At 40.4% G+C, this 23,976-nt stretch overlaps 1 protein-coding gene across 3 annotated transcripts in view; it reads left to right on the forward strand.

The window, feature by feature from the left end:
• The window catches only part of kif1b (kinesin family member 1B), a 90,205-nt gene that overhangs the window by 46,308 nt on the left and 19,921 nt on the right, over window positions 1–23,976 (forward strand). For 2 of the 3 annotated variants that reach the window (XM_080445270.1, XM_080445271.1), the window contains 11 exons: window positions 2,043–2,223; window positions 2,639–2,711; window positions 11,583–11,688; window positions 13,437–13,585; window positions 15,845–16,023; window positions 16,471–16,608; window positions 21,193–21,311; window positions 21,776–21,861; window positions 22,265–22,394; window positions 23,401–23,554; window positions 23,731–23,821. In XM_080445270.1, the coding sequence (XP_080301396.1) occupies window positions 2,043–2,223; window positions 2,639–2,711; window positions 11,583–11,688; window positions 13,437–13,585; window positions 15,845–16,023; window positions 16,471–16,608; window positions 21,193–21,311; window positions 21,776–21,861; window positions 22,265–22,394; window positions 23,401–23,554; window positions 23,731–23,821 (1,406 nt within the window). Of the gene's footprint in view, window positions 1–2,042; window positions 2,224–2,638; window positions 2,712–4,948; window positions 8,957–11,582; window positions 11,689–13,436; window positions 13,586–15,844; window positions 16,024–16,470; window positions 16,609–21,192; window positions 21,312–21,775; window positions 21,862–22,264; window positions 22,395–23,400; window positions 23,555–23,730; window positions 23,822–23,976 lie in introns of those variants that run through there. The other variant, XM_080445272.1, reaches the window with a different exon arrangement.

The following is a 23,976-nucleotide window of genomic DNA, read 5'->3' on the forward strand; positions in this document are numbered from 1 at the left end:
TTGTGCGGCAGCAAGTTCCAGTTGTCCTGCAACAAACAAGTAAACAAGGTAACCTCTGCTGAGCGTAACGTCTCCACCTTGAGATCAGTGAAAATGTGGCTGAGGAGCACCTCACCAATGTGATGCAGGCACCCGGACCAGAGCAGTGGTCTACCAAGTGAGAGCTGGATGGCAATGCATGCATGCTGCATCACAGCGTGTCAAATACCATGTTAATAACCTGGTTGGCACAGCACCAGTCCTGCACTAGCTTGTATGTCAGCTCTCCGCACGCCTCGTCTTTCCTCTTTGTATATGCTGGCACACCAAGCAGTTTGAGCTGCTCCGCATCTCCAACCACCACTGTCAAACGCTCCTCCAACTGGCACACATTGCTGAACATCAGTGTCAACTTGCTGTCCCAGTGCAGGGTGCACATGGGAGATGGTGTCCACTGCTTGTGGTGTTCTTGTGCACTTGGCGGCTTGATCGATCTGCTGCTGCGTAGGATGCTGAAATATTTGCACAATTACCGCCCAACTCTGAACTTAAACGTGAAGGCAGCCTGCTGCATCGGTGGGATCTTCAACAGTGTAGCCAGTGACACGAGACTCGGCCGGCTGAGGATGTAGGGTGGAAAGCAGGCTGTGGTGCCAGTCTTCTGTATCGCTATGCTCATCACTTCACTGTCATTTCCTGCTGCTCCTTGGTAAAGCGTGCCTGCCGGGCAGCTCCCAAAAGTACAACTCATATGAAAATATCCTTAATAAAAGTACATCAACACAAAGAATAGAGAGTAGATTACCTCAATTGTCTTCAGGTAAAGGGTGGAGTCTTTTTGCCTCACAGCATTGTGCTTCGTTAGCATTAGAATTGTCCTCGATTCTCTCAGGTTAGCATGGCTACCAAATAAACATTATGTTGAATGTTGAAATGAAAGTTGTAGCTAGAGTGCATTATGCACAATGTGTTGGTGATGGCAGTAATATTAAATTAGATTATAAAAATTAAAAAATAATAAACAAAAAGGTAAAAACATGCTGGTTACCCCCTTTTGCCATAAAAGCTGATGGCCGTTGCACCTCTAAATCACCTCGTATTGCAAAAATATTTTGCATATGTTGTAACAACATGCATTGGAACACTTTTATCACATTAACAGATCAGCAGGTTAAAATTGTATTTTTTGATGCACCCTAACGCGCGTTCATTGTTTAATCTCTGATTGCGCTATGCTGCTTAATATTCAATGTTATTCTCGAGTTCCACTTACTTCACGGACATCTGCATCCGGTTTCATGACCTGGATTCCGTTTCCGGTCATTTTCGTCCAAAATAGGTAAATAAACGGGTTTTCACACGGTATAACGGACAAACGGACAGGTTCTCTTCTATAATCTATGGTCTGGGTGACGATCAGTCATCGCCGTCGTGTATCACATCGTAATTTTGGCCGATCAAAACAATCTGGGACGACGTCACATCCGTTTTCATGTTTTTCCCTGTCTAATCTATCAAGAAGGGTGAGAGAGACCCAACGACCTGATCAGGCTGTCATGTGCTGCTCTCTAGTGGCGGATTTGTGCTGGGTCTTTAAATTATGTGTCCTTAAATTATTTTCATGAGAAAAATTCAAAATATAAAAATAAAAAACACATTGCTGGCACTGGGGGAGTACTTTATGAAAATACTCTGGCAGTCAAAGAGTTAATGTCATCATGTGTCTCGCTAGCCAATCACAGTGCTGAATAGAGTCAGCCAATAGAGTCAGCCAATCACAGTACAGCTAGGGGTGTACTAATGAGCCAATCACAGTACAGCTAATGAGATGTCCCAACCCCACTTATAGGGGCGGCTACACCGCCCAAAAAACCATGTCACCTTTTATATTGAGGTGAAATATAGAAAATACTAAAAATTTTGTTACATGTACCATATATTCACACTGCTTCACAGGTCCTATATACCATAGTGTTGCTAATTGCCACTACTTAACTGAACATGTCCTCCAATGGAACGATGTCTTTGTCAACACTTGTGTGTCATCCATCTTGGTCATTTAGGAAATCGCATCATCATGGGAAAGAACCACGTATTCCGGTTCAATCACCCGGAGCAGGCTAGGGCTGAGAGGGAGAAGACCCCATCGGCAGAGACCCCTGTAGAGCCCGTGGACTGGACGTTTGCCCAGAGAGAGCTGCTGGAGAAGCAGGGCATTGACATGAAGCAGGAGATGGAGAAAAGGTAAGGCACCCAGGGAAGAACTGTTTAGAAGATACATTTAGAGTAGAAGCATCAAAAGCGTGTTATAGATCCATTTCTATAGATTTATTATGGTGCATAGATTTACAATTAATTGGCATGGAATATACATAGATTTGAAGTGAGACGTGTTTTGACCTGGTCGGTCTTCGCTGAGGATGACCGACCAGCCCATCAATGAAAGGACATACTGAGTACTGGCTGTTTTCTCGTTTCTTTGTACTGTTGGAACTCTCTTGCAAAGAGTGTTGCGGTCCATTCAGTTTTGTTTGGGAATATACATAGATGCCTAGATTTTGGAATATGCATTCTGTAGATGCGTAAAGGTTTGGAATATGCATAGATGCATATATTTGGGGAATATTAATATGATTTGTTTGCTGTTTTTTTTGTCTAGACTCACTGAAATGGAGATTTTGTACAAAAAGGAGAAGGAAGAAGCAGACCAACTTTTGGAACAACAGAGACTGGTAAGTTCTGGCTGGTGTTCAGTCAAACCCACTTCACGACAATGAAGTGCTGCTTGTAAGCCACTATCATGCTAGTTCACATATAGTTGTCAAGTTTGCAGTAACTGTAGCGAAGGTTTAACTGAAACCAATCCTTTGCCAAGACACTCTTTTTGAAGTTGGCTTGTAGCTTAATTCATTTTCGGGGGTTACACAAAATGCTTGCTAATGGTTGATTGTTTTGTTTTGATATTTGAAATATGATCCAGGATAGAGGGCTATGATGGGATGGTTGCTAAGTTAAAACACGGTTTACCTATGGCTAGTAATAATTGTATGGCTAGGTTTGCATTTCGGTAATAGTCTTGCTTGCTCCGTTGAAGTCCGACTAGTACTAATTTTCACTCTGAGATCTGACACTTTTTGAGATTCTGTTGTGTGTGTGTGTGTATGTGTGTGAATCACACTTGTTACTCTTGGCGCATGACTGTTCTTGCATGGAAGTTCAAATGTACTTGCTCTTGTTTCAGATAGTTGACCCCCCTCTCTTTATTTTTGATTGATTTCCTGTTGCAATTTGATTCAAAGGGAATTTAATTATAATGCTTTCCCCTTTCCAAATCCCTGTTTTCACGTTTTCTTGTGTCTTATACTGTAGATTTGAACTGAATCTTGCAAAACAGCACTTTTAAACCGTATCTAAAACAGAACATGAATTTGATCGAGATGAAAATGTATTTCAAACTCAACATTGCTTATACGATGGTTTATTTCTTATATAAAATGCTGCTGCTTTTGCATGGTTCATGTTAATAGCATGTTTTCTTAACTCAGTACTGGTCTGTGGACTAAGTTGCAGTGTTTGCTGATAAACTAGTCAACCTTGAGGTGGCTGTTGATTTGCTTGGTTTAGATTTCTACTCTAGTTTTCTTGCTCTGTTTTGTCCTGAGTTCTCATCTCTTCAATGCAGTTGCTGACATGTACAATGCATTGTGATAACCAGTGTTCCTGCTGTAGTATTTTGAAGGCTAGTGACAATGTGGTTTCTCATTGACTTCTTTGGCTACCTCTCTTTGCTAGCCTTACACAGTGTCTTTGTAGCACTCTGAGGGCATGGCTCGACAACAAGAGTTATCACTGCTCGCATCAACAAACCAAATAAAGACCTCTTCTGTACTCTGGTGGTTTTATGTGCAAAACTATACATGTGTAGGATTCAGGCTCTCCACAACATACATGTCCAGTTCACAGACACATTGTCACCCAGAAGATTTAAAGTATCCGTTTCAACTGGTTGTGATCTGTAATGTTCTTTGTCTACAAAAACAAATGAGAAACTGCATTTTCTTTCAACTAACATCTTTCTTGTAGTGGATTAACACTTAACCTCAATTTCGTCTGTCCTCTCTCTACTGGCTTTTCCAATAAAACTGCAAGAACACTTTCGTCTTCTAACTCACTGCTAATACTAAAGCAACTCAAATCTTCTGGACTTCAAATGGGGGAAAGCTTCGAAATTCATCTGCCTTTTTGCATGCCTTTGAAGCATGTTTGGAATCCAGCTCTCAAATACCCAAATTTCCAATTGCGAAGAGGAATATGACAAAATGATTCAGAATCACTCCAATCAACATCTGTCCTCTGTTCTGTTGATATTTTTTTCTAATCATGATAGCCATGCTTTACCTTTTTACTTTTAATATCAATATGCAACATTGGGAACAATAATTGCATCCCCATTTTTTTTAAATAATTGTATTTGCTAGCATTTTGTTTGCATGTCCTTAGAATATGATGTACTCATAATAATGATGAGTAATTAATTCATAACCATATAACCACTTTAAAAGGCAATATATTCAAAATGAAAGAAAGTCAATGGAAGCCACTGTCTATATATCTTTGATTTAAGCTGAAATTTGATTTTACAGTGGACATGTTTTTCTGGGAATGATACTGCATGTTGTCATACATCTTGTAAGGTGATGTATGCTAAATATTTTAGGTTTTGCTTAAAGAAATAATCACTGGGGAATCTGGTACTTGCCAAAAAATCTTGTCCTAGCTCTTGAGTAATACATTGCTGATGCAATTTGTCCAAGAGCTTAATTCATGATAAGTTCCCATGTTGCATATTCATACCTGTATTCATTCTTTATTTTTAAAAAGCCATCCTTTTTCTCTTTGATTTCCCCATTTTAATTTCTCCATTTTTGTTGGGAACCATTTTGTTTGTTTCCTTTTTTGTTTTCTAAAGGACGGCGACTCTGATAGTGGGGATGACTCAGATAAGAGGTCTTGCGAAGAGAGCTGGAGACTGATCACTTCCCTGAGGGAAAAGCTGCCTCCCAGTAAGCTGCAAACCATAGTGAAAAAGTGTGGATTGCCCAGCAGTGGGAAGAGAAGAGAGCCTGTTAAAACGTACCAGATCCCCCAGCGTCGCCGTGTCACCAAGGACTCCAAGTGGGTGACCATCTCAGACCTGAAGATTCAGGCAGTCAAGGAAATCTGCTATGAGGTGGCGCTGAACGACTTCCGCCACACACGGCAGGAGATTGAGGCGCTGGCCATCGTAAAGATGAAGGAGCTCTGCGAGAGCTACAGCAAGAAAGACCCCAACGAGCGGGACTCGTGGAGGGCCGTAGCGCGGGATGTCTGGGACACAGTAGGAGTGGGGGACGAGCGTATTGAGGACGTCCTCACCAACGGGACCAGAGGAGGTGCCGTGGTCATGGACGACCTGAAGGTGCACATAGACAAGCTGGAGGACATCTTGCATGAGGTGAAGAAACAGAACAACATGAAGGATGACGAGATCCGCGCTCTCAGGCACAAGATGGTCAAGATGGAGAAGGTCCTTCCGCTCATCACCTATGATGGTCAAGAAAAGCCTCCCAACACCAGTCCCCTAGGCAGCGCTCCCATGATTCCCAGTCCACGAGAAGCCAAACCGCCCTTACCTGAAAAGCCTGAAGCAGAGGATGGAGAACAGCAAAAGGGGCAAAGTGCAGGAGATGACTCAACCCTAAAACGAGGCCATATGCGCTGGATGCGTCAGGAGCAGGTACGCCTGAAGGGCCTCCAGCAGCAAGAGATCTCCCAACAGCTCCGGAGGCACAATGGACCGCATCGATTCATTCCCCCGGAGGACCGCAAGCTCCGCTTCCCCTTTAAGAGCAACCCCAAGCACCGTAACTCGTGGAGCCCTGGTACCCATATCATCATCACAGACCAGCAGGTCATCGAGTTAAAGGTACCCAAAGAGGCTGTTGAGGAGGAAGATGGTGAAGGTCAGTGTGAGGATGGAGCAGCTACTAGAATGGCGGCTTCGATTATTGCAGTCACTCCTGCAAGTCCCAGCCCCCCGGTCCCACAAAGAAGCAAAGACCTGGAGCAAGGTCTAAGTCAGGGTCCCAGATACAACCATAGGAACAACAACAACCACCATCAGCACCCTCAGGAGCGAGGCCGCAGCAACTCCTTCAATCATCGCCAGCGGCCATCTAGCACCTCGGAGTCACTGCAGCACAATGAAAACAGTAGGAGGCATTCACAGGTCTTCTACCAGTCCCGCCACTACCAAAATCAGCCACCACAGCCTTCGCCACATCCCCACCAACAGCCTTACCACTACAACAGCATGCCCTATGCAGATGCAGGCTTCAATGGCTACCAGCAGTACCACCACTCTGACCAAGCTAACCATCCAATGAGCTTTCAGGCGCCTCCAAGAATGCGCAGGCAAATGTCAGCCCCAAACCTGAAAGCCAGCAGGGAGACGACAGTGTGAGCGGGACGATGGGGAATGAGAGGGATTAGGTGGAGGTGGCAGATGTACTTTGAGTAGGCAAACACATTACAGATCACAACAGCTCAGAATCCTGCGAGTCAAACAGCTAGAACTGTGACATTTTTGCACTTGAACAGTGACAGTGTGTTCTTGGTTGATCCAAATCTTTATCGTATGTATTATAAGAAGACATTTTATCATCACCATAATCTATGCCTTTGTATCAGTTATGCTGCACTGTGCGTTCTGTCAATACTTGCATTGGGAGAAACTGTTATGAGGAACTGAAGCCAATAGAAGAGGCAGTGACTTTTAAAAGAAGAAATTAGATAAGAATTGCCTTTCCTGCGTCTTTTTCCTTCTTTTTTTTACACATCATCATGATAATTCATCAATCATGTTTTCGTTTGTTTGCCAAAAGCTCTTCATTTTTGAATTTCTGAGTTTACATTTCTTGCCACTTAGTATTGATTTATCTTGAATGTTGCAACCTGTTATAAGTGCTACAAAGTGCCCAATATAGTAATTAAAACATTAATATGCATCAATATAAAGTGTAACCCTAAAACCTGCCCTCTAGGACGGAGCTGTTACTCAATGTTGGGGTTTAATTATTACCTTGTTACAATTTAACTTTTTTGTCCAACATACATCTTCTTTGGCCTAGATCTGGAATCAAGGGACCAGTTGGTTGGACGTTTTTAAAATTAATTACAGTATGCCTAGTTAATAGATTGATGCCTTTTGTCCATCACATGACTGAAACAGTGGTACAAGAAAGTGTTATTCAAAGTGCCTTTTGATTAATTAACCCATTAACCCTGCTCTGCTCCTTTCATAATTCAAATTAAATGGCCTCTTCTTTTGTGTATCCTATCCTATCCTTTCCTTAATGTTCTTCCAGGGAGCATACAACTCTTTACCTACAATTTACAGAGTCAACCTTTCTGTAACACTAACCAGAACTAACTTTTAATTTAGTAGTAATATATTGATCAACTGAAATTATAAATTGATCATCAAACCCCATAGTTTTGTTTTTAATGAAAACGTTTATTATTATTATTATTGTTGTTTCAAATAAGTGACTGCCACCTGATATTACAGAATCTATTTTGCACTTCTGCAAGTCATGGCTAAACTATATAGTGTTAATCTTAATTTACAAATGTCTGGGATGAGAAATTAATTGAACAACAAATCTTTTAGTTCAAATCATTTAAAAAGTAACTTTTTTGATGTGATGCTGCATTCTACCAGGATCTTGGAATTTGACAAAGACCCGATGAAATGAAAATAACCAGTAAAGTCCTCAATGTTCATTTGTCCTGTAACTTAACACATGATTTTTACTGTGTATAATTGACTGAATTGTTTATCCAAGTACCTAACCGGATGGTAGGTATAAAACCTAAATGTTAACAAGGTTAAGAAAATGACCCAAACCTGTCCCCAATATCATTCCTCTCACTCTTCCTGTAGAAGCCGCATATCATGAATTTAGCTCGGACTTCTTTTTTCTCTTGGTCTTTAAAATTAAATGTAGTTTTTGTGGTTCACTGAGTAAGCACACAGAAACACAGCGTCTTTGGACTGGATGCCCAACAGGGTGTTGTCATGGCAGCCAAAAGAATGTTGGAAAGTGAACAATGAATCAAAAGTTTTTGCATAATGTTGCATAAATTCATTCCAATATCCATGTAAATGGGTTTTGAGAACTGCCTTCTTTTGGCTAGATGAAATGGCACATACAGTATATTTTATCTATATGATTAGTACTAGGTATACAGTATCTGTAATACTAACACATTTTGTATGAAATCAGTTATCCAAGTTATCAATTGGGAAACTAGTTTTTGCCTCTATGCTGTGGTTGAGGCCTTATATGAATGAACAGCCACTATTCCTGTGACACTGCCTTATCAATTATCATCCCTGCTGCTTTTACATTTAGCTTTAAAAGAGCCCAGTGATTATCATACAGTCTAATGCCACTTGACTTATTTTCAGAGAAATAGCGGCCCTCTGCTGTATTGGAAGATACTTCTAAAGATGAAATTCAGCTTGGGTTCAGAATGAAGAAATAATTTTCTTTTTAAATCTTTTCCACGTTTTCACAGTTTTTTTTTAGTATTTACTCTATGCATTTACTATGCTGTAACACAAACCAAATGATATATAGATATATAGATATATTCGTATACAAATAAACCTAGTCTCTTTAACTTGCGCTGTTCTCGCCATCTTCAAGTGCTCCTCTCTTTTATGACCGTCTTAGCTTACATGTGCTCATGCTCCAATAAGTGCTTCATTTAAAGAATGTTATTTAACGCATGCACTGGTGCTGACCGCTTGATATTACCAGGTAAGCTGGAAAAGTATACAACTTGAAATGAAAAATGTACAGGTTACTGTTCTTTTTTGAAAATATACATATAAATGAACTGTTTGTCGAGTCTCGGTTCAAAGTGTTGAGTGTTGTATCATGTCTACTATCTAAATCTGCGTCTGCAATATCAAATGTACCAAGTTGTGATGCTCCTTAATCAAACATCTTGTGCAAACATATTGTCAAACACTATTGTCCATAGGTAAAAAAAAAAAGAGGGGAAAAAAAGGTTTTATTGAATCCCTGTGTTGATGTTTATTTTCAAAGTATGACTGAAATAAAATGACATGTTTCAAATGCAGTCATATATACTGTATGGTGACGGGTGTTCATTTTGTTAATTATAATAAAAAGGGTTAGCACATGTAAAGGACAACAGAGAAACCCAAAAAGGTGTTTAAAATGGTTTACCACACTTGATGAAAGCTTATGGCTGAAACGTCTGTCAATCTGCCACAGTAAAGCCTTTTGCCTTTTCGTGTTGCCCTTTACGCGTGAGAACAATTATGTTTGATCTTATTGGTCACACGCACTGTTTAGTTTTGAGCACACTGGACCTCATTAGTTTGGTTAATTTGTTTTTATTTCAGGGAGGGAGTTTGCACTAAGCTTGACCTCTGCATGCAATAAATATTTAAGGACCCCATTGCAGCGAAGACTATTTGAGCCTACAGTATGTATGTATGTATGTATGCAGTAAAAGAGGCTCTCCTCTTAATGCTAACTACAGTATATAAACCACAGTCTCTAATATGGTTACAAATACAAAAGACAAGTGTTTCTGATGTTCAGAAATGTACAATGTATAAGAAAGAATGCAGCTTTCATGATAATTGTAGTGATAAAAAAAAAGACATCAGATAAAATAATCGATTAAAAATGACATTTAAGTTTCACAGGGTGGTGAACTGATACAGCAGTTGCAGTGTTTTCAGTTAGTTGGTACTGCAGCAGCAGAGAGGAGGTTCATGACAAATGAAAGGCTGCATTGTCTCCCCAAGAAGACCCAGAACAAACACGATGAGGTCATCAGGACCACAGCCTGCCCTGCACTGATGGCGCCCCTCATTGGATTACACTGGACTCAGCTCCGACCAGCACCTCTCTACACCACGTCCGCACATTCATTTATTTGTTGTAACCAGCAGGGCTTAAGTTTCCTACTACTGTGATAAGAATGTAATTATTTATTTTCAAATGGCCCATAACATTTTGGAATGAGTTTCAAATGAAGAGTGACGTGTCACGTGTGTGTACGTGCGTGCAATTCCATATTGTTACAATAATCATTCCATACAACAAGAATCGAGCCGTTTTAGGGTAACCTACCAAACTTCTACTGTTCAAGTTTTAATGTGGAACAGAACATGAACAGCCAACGAAGGTGTGCACTATGGTCTGCAACTATAGATTATCGTCTTAGTGATTATTATTAGGGCCCGAGCACTGCACCAGTGCGAAGCCCTATTGAAATCGCAAAGATTATTATTTTCCCGATAATGAATCACGTTTTTGGGCGCCTTAACATGCTCAAAAAGTTGTGCAACTTTGCACACACATTACAACTGGTGAAAAAATATGTATTTTAATGGTCTCAAAAGGGGGCGTGGCCTAATGGCTCAATAGCGCCCCCTAAAAAAAAATTGCTTGAAGCCCCACAATACGGTTTCACCTACATGTATGAAACTTGGTACACACTCGGTTTAAAGTCCTTGTCCTTCATTGGTGTTACTTATCTCCGCCCCCTCTTCTGATTGGTCTATATTTGATAGTTTCTAGTTCTTGCTATAACTTTTGAACGGTTTGTCGTACAGACTTGTGAGAGTCACGTCTCTTGAGTTGGTTGAGAGTCCTTGTCCTTGATTGGAATCACTTAGCCCCGCCCTCTATTCTGATTGGTCGTTATTTCATAGTTTCTAATAGTTTCTATTCTTTGCCTTAACTTTTTAACAGTTTGTCGTAACCACTTGTGAGTTGCCTCATTGAAATCGGTTTAAAGTCCTTGTCCTTCATTGGTATTACTTAGCTCCGCCCCCTTTTTGATTGGTCGATATTGGACCCTTTTCTAGTTCTTGCTAGAACTTTTGAACGGTTTATCGGACGGACTTGTGAGTCGCGTCTTTTGATTCGGATGAGAGTCCTTGTCCTTCTTTGGAGTTACTTAGCCCCGCCCCCTATTCTGATTGGTCGATATTTCACTGTTTCTAACCTTTTCCATACGTCTTGAACAGTTTGTTGAAAAACCTTGTCCTTCTTTAGAGTTGCTTAGCTCTTCTCTGTGTTCTAATTGGTCAATATTTGCCCCTAACGTGGACAGAGGTGCGAGGGCCCGGTCATCGCTGCTTGCAGCTTTAATTATTTTTGTATTTTCTATAGATTATTTTATAATTCAAATCAATTATTCATCAACAAATCAATGCAAAAACAGAAAGTGTTTTTTTTTTTGATCGACTAAATCGGATTAGTCTGGTAAACTTAATCCAACAATGGTGTCACACAACAATAGCAAAAGTAGCCGATATAGAAGCTTACAACGAGTCATATCGCGATGCATTGTGAGCTTGTAGATCGTCTATTTTCGCCGAAAGATTAAATTGATTAGTTTGATTAACTGACTGATGATTAGCCAGGCTGTTCTCCTGTCATTATGTTTCAGCTGTCCTCTCTTTCTCTCTCTCTCTCTTTCTCTCTCTACCGTACGTTCATGTCCAGGATTATGAGAGCAAACTCCAGGAACTTCAGAAACAGGTGGAGACTCGCTCTCTGGCTGCTGAAACACCCGATGAAGAGGAGGAAGAGGAGGAGGAAGAGGAGGAAGGTGTGTTTTTACTTTCACCCAAGCTCACCCAAGATCCTGTAATTTGAATGTTATCCAAGACAAACAAGCAAGACACGCCATCTCCGCTTTACTTCCCGTATCTGTGTGATGTAGGTGGCCGCCTCTTTAGGAGGCCAGAAGTAGGTTGTGAGTATTCATTCCAATGGGAGAAGTGAATGTGAACACAGCTTGGGACCGATTCTTTAGCCCCATGGTCACTGAACTAAATATTGGACCCGTTCTTCTGAACATTTTGACACTAAAATGGCATTTTCAGAGAGGCAAATCAGGAGAGTGTTGTTTTGGAACTTTCTCTGTCCCAGCAACGCACTCTCACGATATCTACCAACGATAATCATAGGACGTTCGCAAGATCTGACCTCAGACGGCGGCCATTTAGAAGACTTTGTGCACCATTTTGCACATAGTGGCGAAGCGTGGGATGGCGTATCTTCCTGAATTAAGCGTCTTTGATGTTATCAAAGCAGAGAGGACTGCACAGTAAAAATCTGTGTAAATGTAACAGGATGTCACTGTGTTAAGTCAACTGTAATAAACAGGCCAAATCAAAACATATTTAAAAAGTAATAATTTCAAAGCATATCTTGGAATTAATCACAAATGCCGTCTGATATATGTTGCTTTCTTCTACATTTTCTCCCAGAACCTAAGCTAGAGGGATGTGCGTATTGTATTTCCCCTTTTCTTAATCATCAAAACAAAATCATATCACACATGAACTCATTACATTTACTGAACAATTGTTAATGTCACCTTTCTAATTACCCACTCAGGGAATTAAGTCCATCTGATCTATTAATAGTCTCTAATCCTCTAAGAATGAAATATATGCTACTAATATTGCAGCTTTCAGCTAATAAGTATAATAATACCTGCATTCATTTTAATGACGTCCAATAAAAACCATGCGATTTGAAGCTGTGTGTGTGTGCGTGTGTGTGTGTGTGTGTGTGTGTGTGTGGGGGGGGTGGGGGTGTGTGTGTGTGTGTGTGTGTGTGGGGTGGGGGTGTGTGTGTGGGGGTGTGGGTGTGGGGGTGTACGTGTACTTGTATTACTATACTTGTGAGACCCAAATGTCCTCAGAAGTAAAGTAGAATTTGAGAAATAGACATTGTGAGGATAAAATATTATATATATATATATATATATATATATATATATATATATATATATATATATATATATATATATATATATATATATATATATATATATTTTAGTTAGGTTTAATTAATAAAAAGATTCAGGCATAGGATTAGGTATTTAGGGGTTAGGGTTGGAGTCATGCCTGATTTATATTGGTTGGGCGTTCTACAAGCGCTGCCAACACGTTTTGAGCTTGTAGATCTGCTATTTTTGTCTTTAGCGTTACGTTTAGAAATGATTGTAAAATGGTAAAAATGACATCCTACCGCGCGGGTGTAACAGACCGAAAATAGTTGATCTACAAGCTCATGCAGCTAAGTGAAAATCATATCGATGCCATCACAGCCAGTCAAAAATACATTTTAGTCGACTAAATCAACTGTAGATTTAGTTGACTAAAATCTTATGATATTTAGTCGACTAAACTAGACTAAAAGTAAAAAAAATCAGATGGCTAATATACGACTAAAACTAAACAATTTTATTCAAAAGACTATGACTAAAACTAAATCAAAAGTTGCAGGTCAAAATCAACACTGGTGCTGAAGGGTATCTGCTTATGTTTCTGATTCCCCCCTCAGTACCGTGGACCCAGCATGAGTTTGAACTGGCTCAGTGGGCCTTCAGAAAATGGAGGTACCATCAGTTCACCTCCCTCCGTGACCAGCTGTGGGGGAACGCTGTGTACCTGAAGGAGGCTAACGCTATCAGCGTGGAGCTGAAGAAGAAGGTATGGCCAAACATTCCTTTTCAACTTGTTTGGAGACGTTTTTACTATGAATGAGAAATCATAAACAGCTAATAGCAAGAAATGCAACGTTCAGAGCCTGTAATGGCATGACAATGTTTATGTGGGACCTCGGTGTGATTAAAGTAAGAACTCTTACCTCGTCAAATGGGTAATAAAGATATGCGAGAGGGGGATACAAGGAGAAATGCAGTTTAAAACCCAATACTATTCAATACAATTTGACAAACTGACAAACTGATCCGACTACTTCTCGGACTGGGGCCCATGACCCACCTCTCTCCCACTCACTTTGCCAGCCTAGGCTGGCTCAGGGTGGAAGACAGGGTTAAACAACTAAAAATGGGTCTGGTCTTCAAAATTGTAAATGCAGATTTGCCCGAAATGCCCCCTATACCCGCATATCTGTATAAATACCTCGAAAACGTTAGTGACACCCACAGCCACGAAACTAGAGGGAGCGTAAACAACAATCTGGTACCACCCACCCATAAAACAAACATGGGCAAATTCTCCTTCTATAGCACAGCCACCAAGGAATGGAATAGTCTAACCCCATCCCTCAAAAAATGCAGTTCGCTGGGCTCATTCAAAACAGCCCTAAAAACTCATCTTTCTGGAGGCCGAAAGAGGAGATAGTACCAGTTTCCCTGTAGACAGACGACCCCCCCACCCCCCCTCCTCTTTTTTGTACATATTTTGTATTTCCTCATGCATTTTTTGTATATAATCGTTATTTTTCCATGCTTCACCCCCCCCCCCTTTTTTTGTACATTTATTTATTTATTTATTTTTTATTTATTTTTTTCATGCTCCTTTTTTGGTACATAGTTGTATTTTTTCTGTATTATCTGTATTTTCATGTTGATTTTTGAACTGTTTGGTTGCTACTATATATGTCTATGAAATTAATTCAAGGACCCCAACGGAAACAAGTCCGCAAGGACTTTTTTGGCCGGACCTTTTAGTCAAAAGCATTATAAATGTAACTGTGTTGTTTTACATTCTTTTGCCTAATAAAAATTTCAATCAATCAATTTTCAATCAAAAACAGTAGCATAAAAGTCTTCCGGTATCTGAGGATCTAAAGATGCTCCTTTCTGAAAGCTTCTATTCTTTGCTACTTATTTATTTATTTAGATTCATGTGGTTATGTACCTGAGCTCTAGCAGCCAACATCTATATGCTGAGCAGTACATTAGCCTCACAAGCATTCCCCACAGAGTCAATGGTGTTTGCTCTTTGACTGTAAAGCATTTGATGACGGCATTCTGTTGCGCTGACTGGAATCCTAAACACCATGATGTGAAAAAGGACACCACAAGGTTGTCCACGCTTTCTAATCAGCAGTGATTGATATTGGCTGTGCTGTGAATAATCGATATTCTGCTCGACGTGCACGCTTGACAACACGCCGTAGCCGTCACTGTTTTCGTTTGTCATTTTGGTTCCACGGTTTGAGATTTATCATTAAAGATGAACAAATACAATCTGATATAAATCAAAGGCTGGCGGTGACTTGGTACTGGTTCTCAGTCTATTACGGTCCACCTGACCACTGGGAGAGGCTTGTGATTTATATTCTGATTAAACTGTAGGTGTGTGGAGCTCTAGGCGCAGGGTGATAGATATTGAAGATGGCTCCTCTGTCACACAGGTGGTTGTCAGTGGCTTTTTATTTATCTTTGGGTCTCTGCCCGTTATTTATATCCAGTGTTGTTTTCTGGTCGAGCCTTAATGTCTGCAGTGGACACTGGAGCGAGAAAGGCACAAAATGGAGGGCTGGGTATGGATGTACGTGACCTTTTTACCTTGGTGTGTCTTCAGGGATTAAGAGCACCGCTGTAAAGTGCAATGAACCCTGCAGCATCTCATGTCATTCAACAACGACAAGGAAAAGCCTGGATCATAACAGCTTTTGCCTCTTATGTTTTCTTGTCTCTTTCTCAATCTCTCTTTTTTCACTCTCCATCAATTATTGCCCTCCACATTTTGGAAAATGCTGCTAAATGATAAGCTATTGTACCTGTCTAAGACAAGACCGTATGCATATTCTTCACTGTATATAATTTATTATTATTATTATTATTATTATTATTATTATGTCCTTTTTGCTTTACTACATTATTAAGTTGGAATATTAGCACAATTTGCAGAACAACAAGATTTGCTGCTTGTACTTGTACAAGTTGGTGACAAATAAGACCTCCTTGATTCACTTCCACCTTTCTCCTTCTTCAGGTCCAGTTCCAGTTTGTGTTGTTGACAGACACGCTGTACTCTCCGCTGCCACCCGAATTGCAGCCCCCAGAGTCAGAGAAGGAGCGTGACTCCAGGGCTTTCCCTCGTACTGTGGTGGCTGTGGAGGTACAGGACTTGAAGAACGGAGCCACTCACTACTGGTCTCTGGAGAAACTGAAGTAAGGCACACACACACCATATCCTTTTACGCCTGATCTATACTTTAGCTGATCTACAAGCACACATCGCGTCATGCTGCAAGGCTTTGTGTGGGCTTGTAGATGTGCTATTTCCGGTGTGTGACACCAGTGTGTGCAAATAAATATTACTCAGGCTTTAGATTTGCCATCGATTCCTTTGTAGTATGATTTAAAGGAAAAAACTAAATAAATAAGTCAGTCATAAAATCAAGTAAAACACAAAATGTGGAACAAATAATAGTGGTGGTTAATTTTTTATTTTATTTAGTGTTTTGTTTTAGTGTGTTTTGCACACAGGAGGGGGGTGTAGTATAGAGACCCTGGGGAATCCGGTCAACCAAGTGTAGAGTTTAAATTACTAAGTGCCCATTATATATAAAACAAATAAAACCTAACCACCACGGACGGCTGTGATGTTATTTGCAGAGCGAGGCTGGACCAGATGAGGGAGATGTACGACCGTGCTGGGGAGATGGCCTCCTCCAACCAGGAAGACGGAGAGGGTCCACTAACAGGAAATGACCCCTTCTATGATCGCTTCCATTGGTTCAAACTGGTGGGGAGGTATGTAACACAGCAAGAAAATAGTTAAAAGAACGAGTTCTATAGTTTTGAATTGTGCAGCATGTATTGTGTCTGTTTTCCCTTTTGGCAGTTTAGGTTTTAAGACACATTATTTAGTCACTTAGTCAAGCTGGGAACAAAGTGCCTGTCTTCTGTTTTCATTTGGGCTTCCTTGGATGTGTCCCCTTCCATTCCGTTATTAATTGTCACATATTTTTCTTAACAAATTTCATACTGGTATCACGTTTTTAACATTTGTTTTCATCATTTCTTTTTTATGTTTTTATGCTTTCACATGTCACCTGTTGTTTTTCATTTGCTAATTGTTTATTTTCATTTCATTTTGTCACTTCCCTTTTGTGTATTGAGATTTATTTGTAGCTAACGAGATATTTGTTTTATTGCCTCAAAAACAAATAGTGACGTTTTCATTTATACAAAAATATTTTCTGTCATTTTATATGCTCCATGTTTTAGTTTTTCCTTATATTACTTGTGTTGTGATTTCATCCTTCCAAAGTCATACAAATACTTGTAACTACGTGTTAATTATTTACTTAGCTTATCTGCATAATGCAGAAATTGCATTTTTATGCATATTTAGTTTCATCGTTTACACTGTACATTAGAGGATTCACAGGAGTGTCCTTTTAAATGTTGCATTTCATTTTGATTAAGCATTTTCTCTTTTCTAAACATTTAGCTGGTGCTACTACATTAGCTGCCAAACTCTGACATCTGAATACATTACTTACTTACTTGTGTAAAATACATTCATTAGCAGCTTGCAGACCTCTAAGTTGCAATAACTTGGCAGAGACATACCAAATTACTTCTTGCAAAAGTGATCCCATCTGATAGAAAGACGATTACATTTTCTCAGATAGATTAGTTCTCAGTATGATTTCCATATTACCAGAAGGAACGAGCTAATAAGTGACATTGCTACTGATTAGTGACGGGACCATCAATATTAATGGTTGATTGTTAACCCATTAAAACCGGGAACGCATCTGTGTAACCACTTTAACCATTATCTCATACTTTGGATATTCAAAAATAGCAGATATACAAGCTCATAGCGTGACATCAAGTGCCGTGCTATGAGCTTGTAGATCTGCAATTTTTTGAAAAATCTTGAACATTTGTGCAAATCTTTTGAATATATGTATTTTTTAAAGCGAACATTTTTAACTCCAGTCTTTGCTTCTGGGGTGGGGGGTCCCTGGAACAACATATTTTGAGCTGGTGGTCGGCGGCCAAATACATATAATTTTGGGTGGTCCTTGACTCAAAAGTTTGAGTAACACTGATATAGCAACATCTTTTTTTTTTTAAACTGTTCGAAGTTTAGAAGACATTTATAGAATCCCCAGAAGCAAATATTTGAGTTACAAATGGTCGCTTTAAAAAAATATATATATTGAAAGATTTGCACACATTTTCGAGAAAAAAATGCAGATCTACAAGCTCATAGCGCGGCGCTCGGTGCTGCGCTATGAGCTTGTATATATGCTATTTTTTAATAGCCAAAGAAATCTTAAAATGACACAGATGCCCAGATTCCCGGTCTTAGTGGATTAATATCACAACAAAGTGTGTGATATTAACTCCTTTTAACCACAACATACAGTACATAACTTTATCTATTGTTACCTTCACTTCGTTCTTGGCGCCGCCTCCAAACCACAACACCCCCCACCCCACCCCCATATCCCTCACATCTTCAGTTCCCCCATCTTCCACGGCTGCGTAAACGAACGCCTGGCCGACCGCACGCCCTCCCCCACTTTCTCCACCACCGACTCGGAGATCACCGAGCTGGCGGACGAGAGGCGGAGCGAGATGTCCGACTTGATCGACGACGACGAGGCGTTCGTGGACGACACCAGCTCCGACGCCGGCACGGAGGAGGGCTCGGACATCTTCAGCGACGGACAGGACCCCTTCTACGACCGCTCCCCCTGGTTCATCCTGGTGGGAAGGTTGGTGACCAGCCATGGCATCCCCTCGTCATCTTCCAACACATGCAGCAAACTACAGGATAGATGTGTTGGGATGGGTGCTGGATTTTTTTTCTGTTCTTAACCCTTTCGATCCGGGAACGCATCTGTGTCATTTTAGATTTTTTAGCTATAACCATTATTTTATACTTTGGCTATGAGCTTGTAGATCTGCAATTGTTTTTATAATCGTGAAATCAAATCTTTGAATATATGATTTTTTTTTTTAAACTAAAATCTTTGCTTCTGGGGGGTCCCTGGAACAAAATATTTTGAGATGGGGTCTGCGGCCAAATACGTATCATCTTGGGGGTCCTTGACATGAAAAAGTTTGAGAACCACTGATTATAGCAAGGATATAGTTAGGATTTAGAAGACATTTGTAGAATCCCCAGAAGCAAAGATTTGAGGTACAAATGTTCGCTTTAAAAATATATATATTCAAAGATTTGCACACATTTTCATGATTTTTCAAAACATTGCAGATCTACAAGCACTCAGTGCCGCGCTATGAGCTTGTATATCTGCTATTTTTGAATAGCCAAAGTATAAGATAATGGTTAAAGTGGTTCAAATCTAAAGTTATTTCTTGCTTTTCCGGTCTTAATGGGTTGAAAGGAGAGAGGAGGGTCCACAACAACTAATTTTCCAGCAAAAAAATATAATAAAAGATTCACAGTTATTTTCAGCATGTGACACCGTCATGCAACAAAGTATAAGCCTTTTGTTAGTGTCCATTTATGTCCATTATTGTGGCCAAGGGGTTAACGAAATGGGTAAGGCACAGGAAATGTCTGATTTAGGCCAGGAAGGGGCGCCATGTCACCCAAAAGTTACTTTAACTAGTCATTGGTACTGGTTTGGTTACACATGACAGACAAACCACACACATCAGTAATCACTTCTTAATTTAGACAGAATCTAAACTGGCCCTTTTGTTGCAAAACTGGATTCTGAAGATAAATTGGAACTTTATTTATTTTTAATCTATTAACATTAGTCATACTTGTGTTGAGACGGGCCTATTTTGTGTGATTTCAAGTAATCAAGTAATTAAAAAGTCAAGTAATTAAAAAGCCAGCATCCTTTTCACTACATCTCTTCTCGGTATGCTATTTTATCCCCTGTTTAGAAGCCGTCATCAAAATTTTGACTGTATTAACTCCCATTTGTGTCTGAAGTATTTGCTGTGGCTCCGCTCTATCATTTGATTTGTCTGTATTATTATTATTATTATTTGTATTATTATTATTATTATTATTATTATTATTATTATTATTATTATTATTGTCATTGTTTGAAACTGCTCTTTTAATTCTTTTCCTATGTCAATGTATTCAACATTGAGTTGATCTTTTATTTTTGTTCCTGTGTTTACAATAATGTTCTGTACTGTAATCTACTGTAGATCCTAACACAATGGCAGTTGGCAATCATGCAGCCATACCTGATCGTAATGGATTTGATTCACTACGTTGTGCTAAAATGAATTAGCTTGGTCTAGCATAATTTGAAATCATGTCTTTGCATCCAGCCTAATAGCTGCAGTGGCATAAACAGACAGCTGATCAAAGCCCTGACTGACTCCCTGCTGTTTTATCAATCATAACCTGCTCCTGCCCATGTCACAGTCACTACAGTGATATTTTGCCAGAATTATTTCACCCCTCTGCCTTGGCCTTGCATTCACCTACAGATTGGGTGGGTGGGTGGGGTGTGGGAGGGAGCAGTATAGGAGCACTGCAAATCAACTCACACAACAGCATGACAGTATGTGTGTGACTGCAGCTAACGCAGCCATAAGCCTGATTTATGCTTAGTTGTACAACGGTGTCATGCAGCAAAAATAACCACAAGCTCACAATGCGTTGTGCTCTTGTAGATCTGCTATTTTCAGCGTAGGACACTGTCATACGATGGAGTATAAATCAGGGAAAACAGCGACCATAAAAAAGGCTGCTGCTGCATCTGAACTGGTCTGCCATTACACCTGTCACGTTTGCAGGTTAAAGAATAAGGTGGATTTCTGTAGCTACTATCATTTCAATGTCTTTCAACATGTTTTGTTGATGTTGTTTTGTGTTCTGTTTTATTTTATTTTTTGTCCTTTAGTAGATTAAGCTTCTCACCTAACAACATTTATAAATGTCACTAATCTAGCGCATTGTGTATAACCACTGTGTTTGTTAAAATCATTCATCTCTACTCAATAGACTTGGGTTGTTTGAAAACATGTTTGTGGTTCTTGTGCTTATAGTACAGTATGAGAGGTTTGCATCACCAAGAGCAGTCATATTAATGAGTTTCTTCTCTATAGATAGATATTGCACTGACATCCTATTACTGCAACTTCTGAGATATTTATCTAGAAAAATATGTTGGCTGTTCTTTGCTTGTGTTACTGTGTACCCTTTCTATGTAGCATTTGTGCACATCAGTCTGAAATTCTAAGTTAGCATAAGACTTCAGTGAAGGAAATGGCCAGTTATACTGTATATGAAATCTTTTATCGAGTTTGAGCTAAAATGAATACCGTCTTTGCAATGCTTTGGTTTTCATTTCATTTCATTTCTACTTGCAGAGCTTTTGTGTACTTGAGCAATCTGCTGTATCCAGTGCCCCTGGTGCACCGTGTTGCCATAGTGACGGAGAAGGGTGAGGTCCGTGGCTTCCTGCGTGTTGGGGTTCAGGCTGTTGGCGGTGAGTACGGTAACTGCAGCCTCTCTTAAAGCTTCATTTATACTTTGTCATACAACAGAGTATAACATAGTCTTTAAGTCATCACTCCCACTTAACAGTCGCCTTTTACACTGAAAAGCTTTACCTTTAACCCTGTAAAGCCCCCACCCCCAACTGCTCATTGGTTTAGTTATCATTATATTTATGCTCTTTGACAATATTTCAGTTACAGTATATTGATTAAAATGTTAATGTTACTAAGTAACTCCATATCAAATTATTGTGTCTGATACCAACAATAAGCCACTCTGACTTACTTACTTAAATCAAATATTTTTCATTTGCATGAAAAGAATTATAACTTGGGTTGCGCCGTGGCTCAGTCAGTTATGCCTGATTTGGACTTGGTCGCCCGCCTCTGTATTGATCATGGGAGGATAACTTGTTTCTCTGTACTGATGGGAGGATAACTTGTTTCTCTGTAGCTGACGAGGAGGCACCAGACTACGGGTCAGGTGTGAGGCAGTCAGGAACCGCCAAGATCTCCTTCGATGACGAGTACTTTCAAAAGGTACGTCCTGAGTCAGATGAGAACAAGTTTTACAGACTGGAAAACACTTCTTTGTCGTTGTTGTTGTTGTTCTTTGGCGTAACCCACGGATGGTGATAAATGATAAAGTCATCGTTGGGGTGAATTAATGAGGTTGTGTTTTGTTGCTGTTTTAAACCGTCTCCTCTGTAACTTCCAGCTCTACTGTATATCTCCAGTCATACTGGATGGGTAGAATGAATAAATGCAACAGCAAATGTCATATATTCAACCTGATACCTTATTCATTTGATATTGAGCAGGTAGAATGAAAAAAATCTTTGCTTGCCGCGGTGGAGGTTTGATTCATCTCTCTTCACCATCTTTATGCTAATGTCCGTCCTCTTTCTCCTTCTCTTGTCTGTCTTCTGCTGTGCGTCATCAGAATGACTTTCCCTCCACCGTTATGATCCGCTCTGGCTTGTCCCTGGAGGAGCTACGCTTTGTGGAAGGTCAGGGTCAGAGTTCGGAGGTCAGCACGCCTTCTGAGGAGCTCAACAGAATCAATGACATGGGTATGGCTGCCTGACCCTCACCTCTCCACTCCACACATTTTAGAGCTCATGGCCCAATGGTGAACTTCACTGAGCAGATGGTCCTGTTCATTGCAGAGGGGGGGGATTTAAATAGTTCATATACTAGTCCTTACCCAGGGATGTGCGCAGTCAAAGTATTTGCAGACTTTTAGTTATGTATGGGCAAGGCATGTGGTCATGTTTGCCTAGCTGCGACAGTTACAACACACATGTGCGCGTGCACCAATACACACACACACACACACACTGGACCTGCTGCGTGTGCGTGTGTTTGCTGGGGGACCCGAGTCCCGACGCTCTGCTCCGTTATGTTCTGCTCCGTTGTATGAGTGAGTAAACAACACGCTAACGCTGTTAGCACCAAGAGCTAACATACTCTGGGGGCCCCGTGGCCCAGAGTATGCATGCGCACGTACGTGGCCGCGCTTGCATGCGCACGTGGCCACGTGCGCATGCGCAGTGACGGCAAAAACTGTGGCCGTAGACTTACACAGTTTCCAAAAAACGCTAGTAAACAGCTTGAATTTGGGAAAAGTTAAAAGGTGTGTCTGCACATGGTAATGATCATTGCCCATGTGCAACTTCAGATCAATTGCTCAGCCCCTGAGGAGAAAAACGTGTTCAGGCAGACAGACAGAGGTTCACTTAATTATAGGAGGATGTTCTGGCAAATGTAGGCAAATAAAGGGGTTTAGTTATGGAAATTAATCTGATGGAATCCACACTTGTTTGATGACAAAACACTGGAATGATCTCTGCAGATCATGAGCCTGATGAGTCTTTGCGGACAATTCTATAAAACAGTTCGTACACATTGAAATGTTTATAATGCAGTCTTATGAACATCCACTTCCACCCTGGTGTCCCTTTTGGGCATGTAGAAAAAAACATGAAAATATTCAAAAATAGCAGATCTACATAAATGGTTAACCGCTGGTCATTTTCAGTGCAACTCAGTTCAATGCTCCATTGTGTTTAACTCCAGACCTGAAGCTGAGTAACATAGAGGAGACCAAAGTGAGTCACGGCGAGGGTCTGGCAGGACAGCTGGAGGTGGGCAGCATCTTTACCTTCCGCGTGACCGTGCTCCAGGCCAGCGGCATCCTCCCTGAATACGCGGACATCTTCTGCCAGTTCAAGTGAGTTCACTGTCCTGAAACCCAATGTCACGCCGACCAGTTAAATCAAAGTGTCTTGGATGTGATATTTTCTGAAATAAATATGTGGCGGATGGAGTTGATTGACGAAGCGTTTTCGTCTCGTACGCAGGATAACCTGTGTGACATGTTGTTATTGCTTTTGATGCACTTTTCAGTTTTCTGCATCGCCACGATGAGGCTTTCTCTACTGAGCCGCTGAAGAACACTGGAAAAGGAGCTCCTCTGGGCTTCTACCATGTTCAGAATGTAAGTTCAGCAAAACACACATGAAAGACTCTTGAAGTCATACTGTGTACCTACCTTTTTCAATTCAACTAAAAGTTATTTCACAATAACCATTCCACATAAATGTGTTTTTTGACAACTTCTCCAAACACAATTTTAGTCGCTCAAGACCATGC

This window comes from Gymnoscopelus braueri (assembly GCF_963280865.1).
Source record: "Gymnoscopelus braueri genome assembly, chromosome: 12".
Classification (NCBI taxonomy): Eukaryota; Metazoa; Chordata; class Actinopteri; order Myctophiformes; family Myctophidae; genus Gymnoscopelus; species Gymnoscopelus braueri.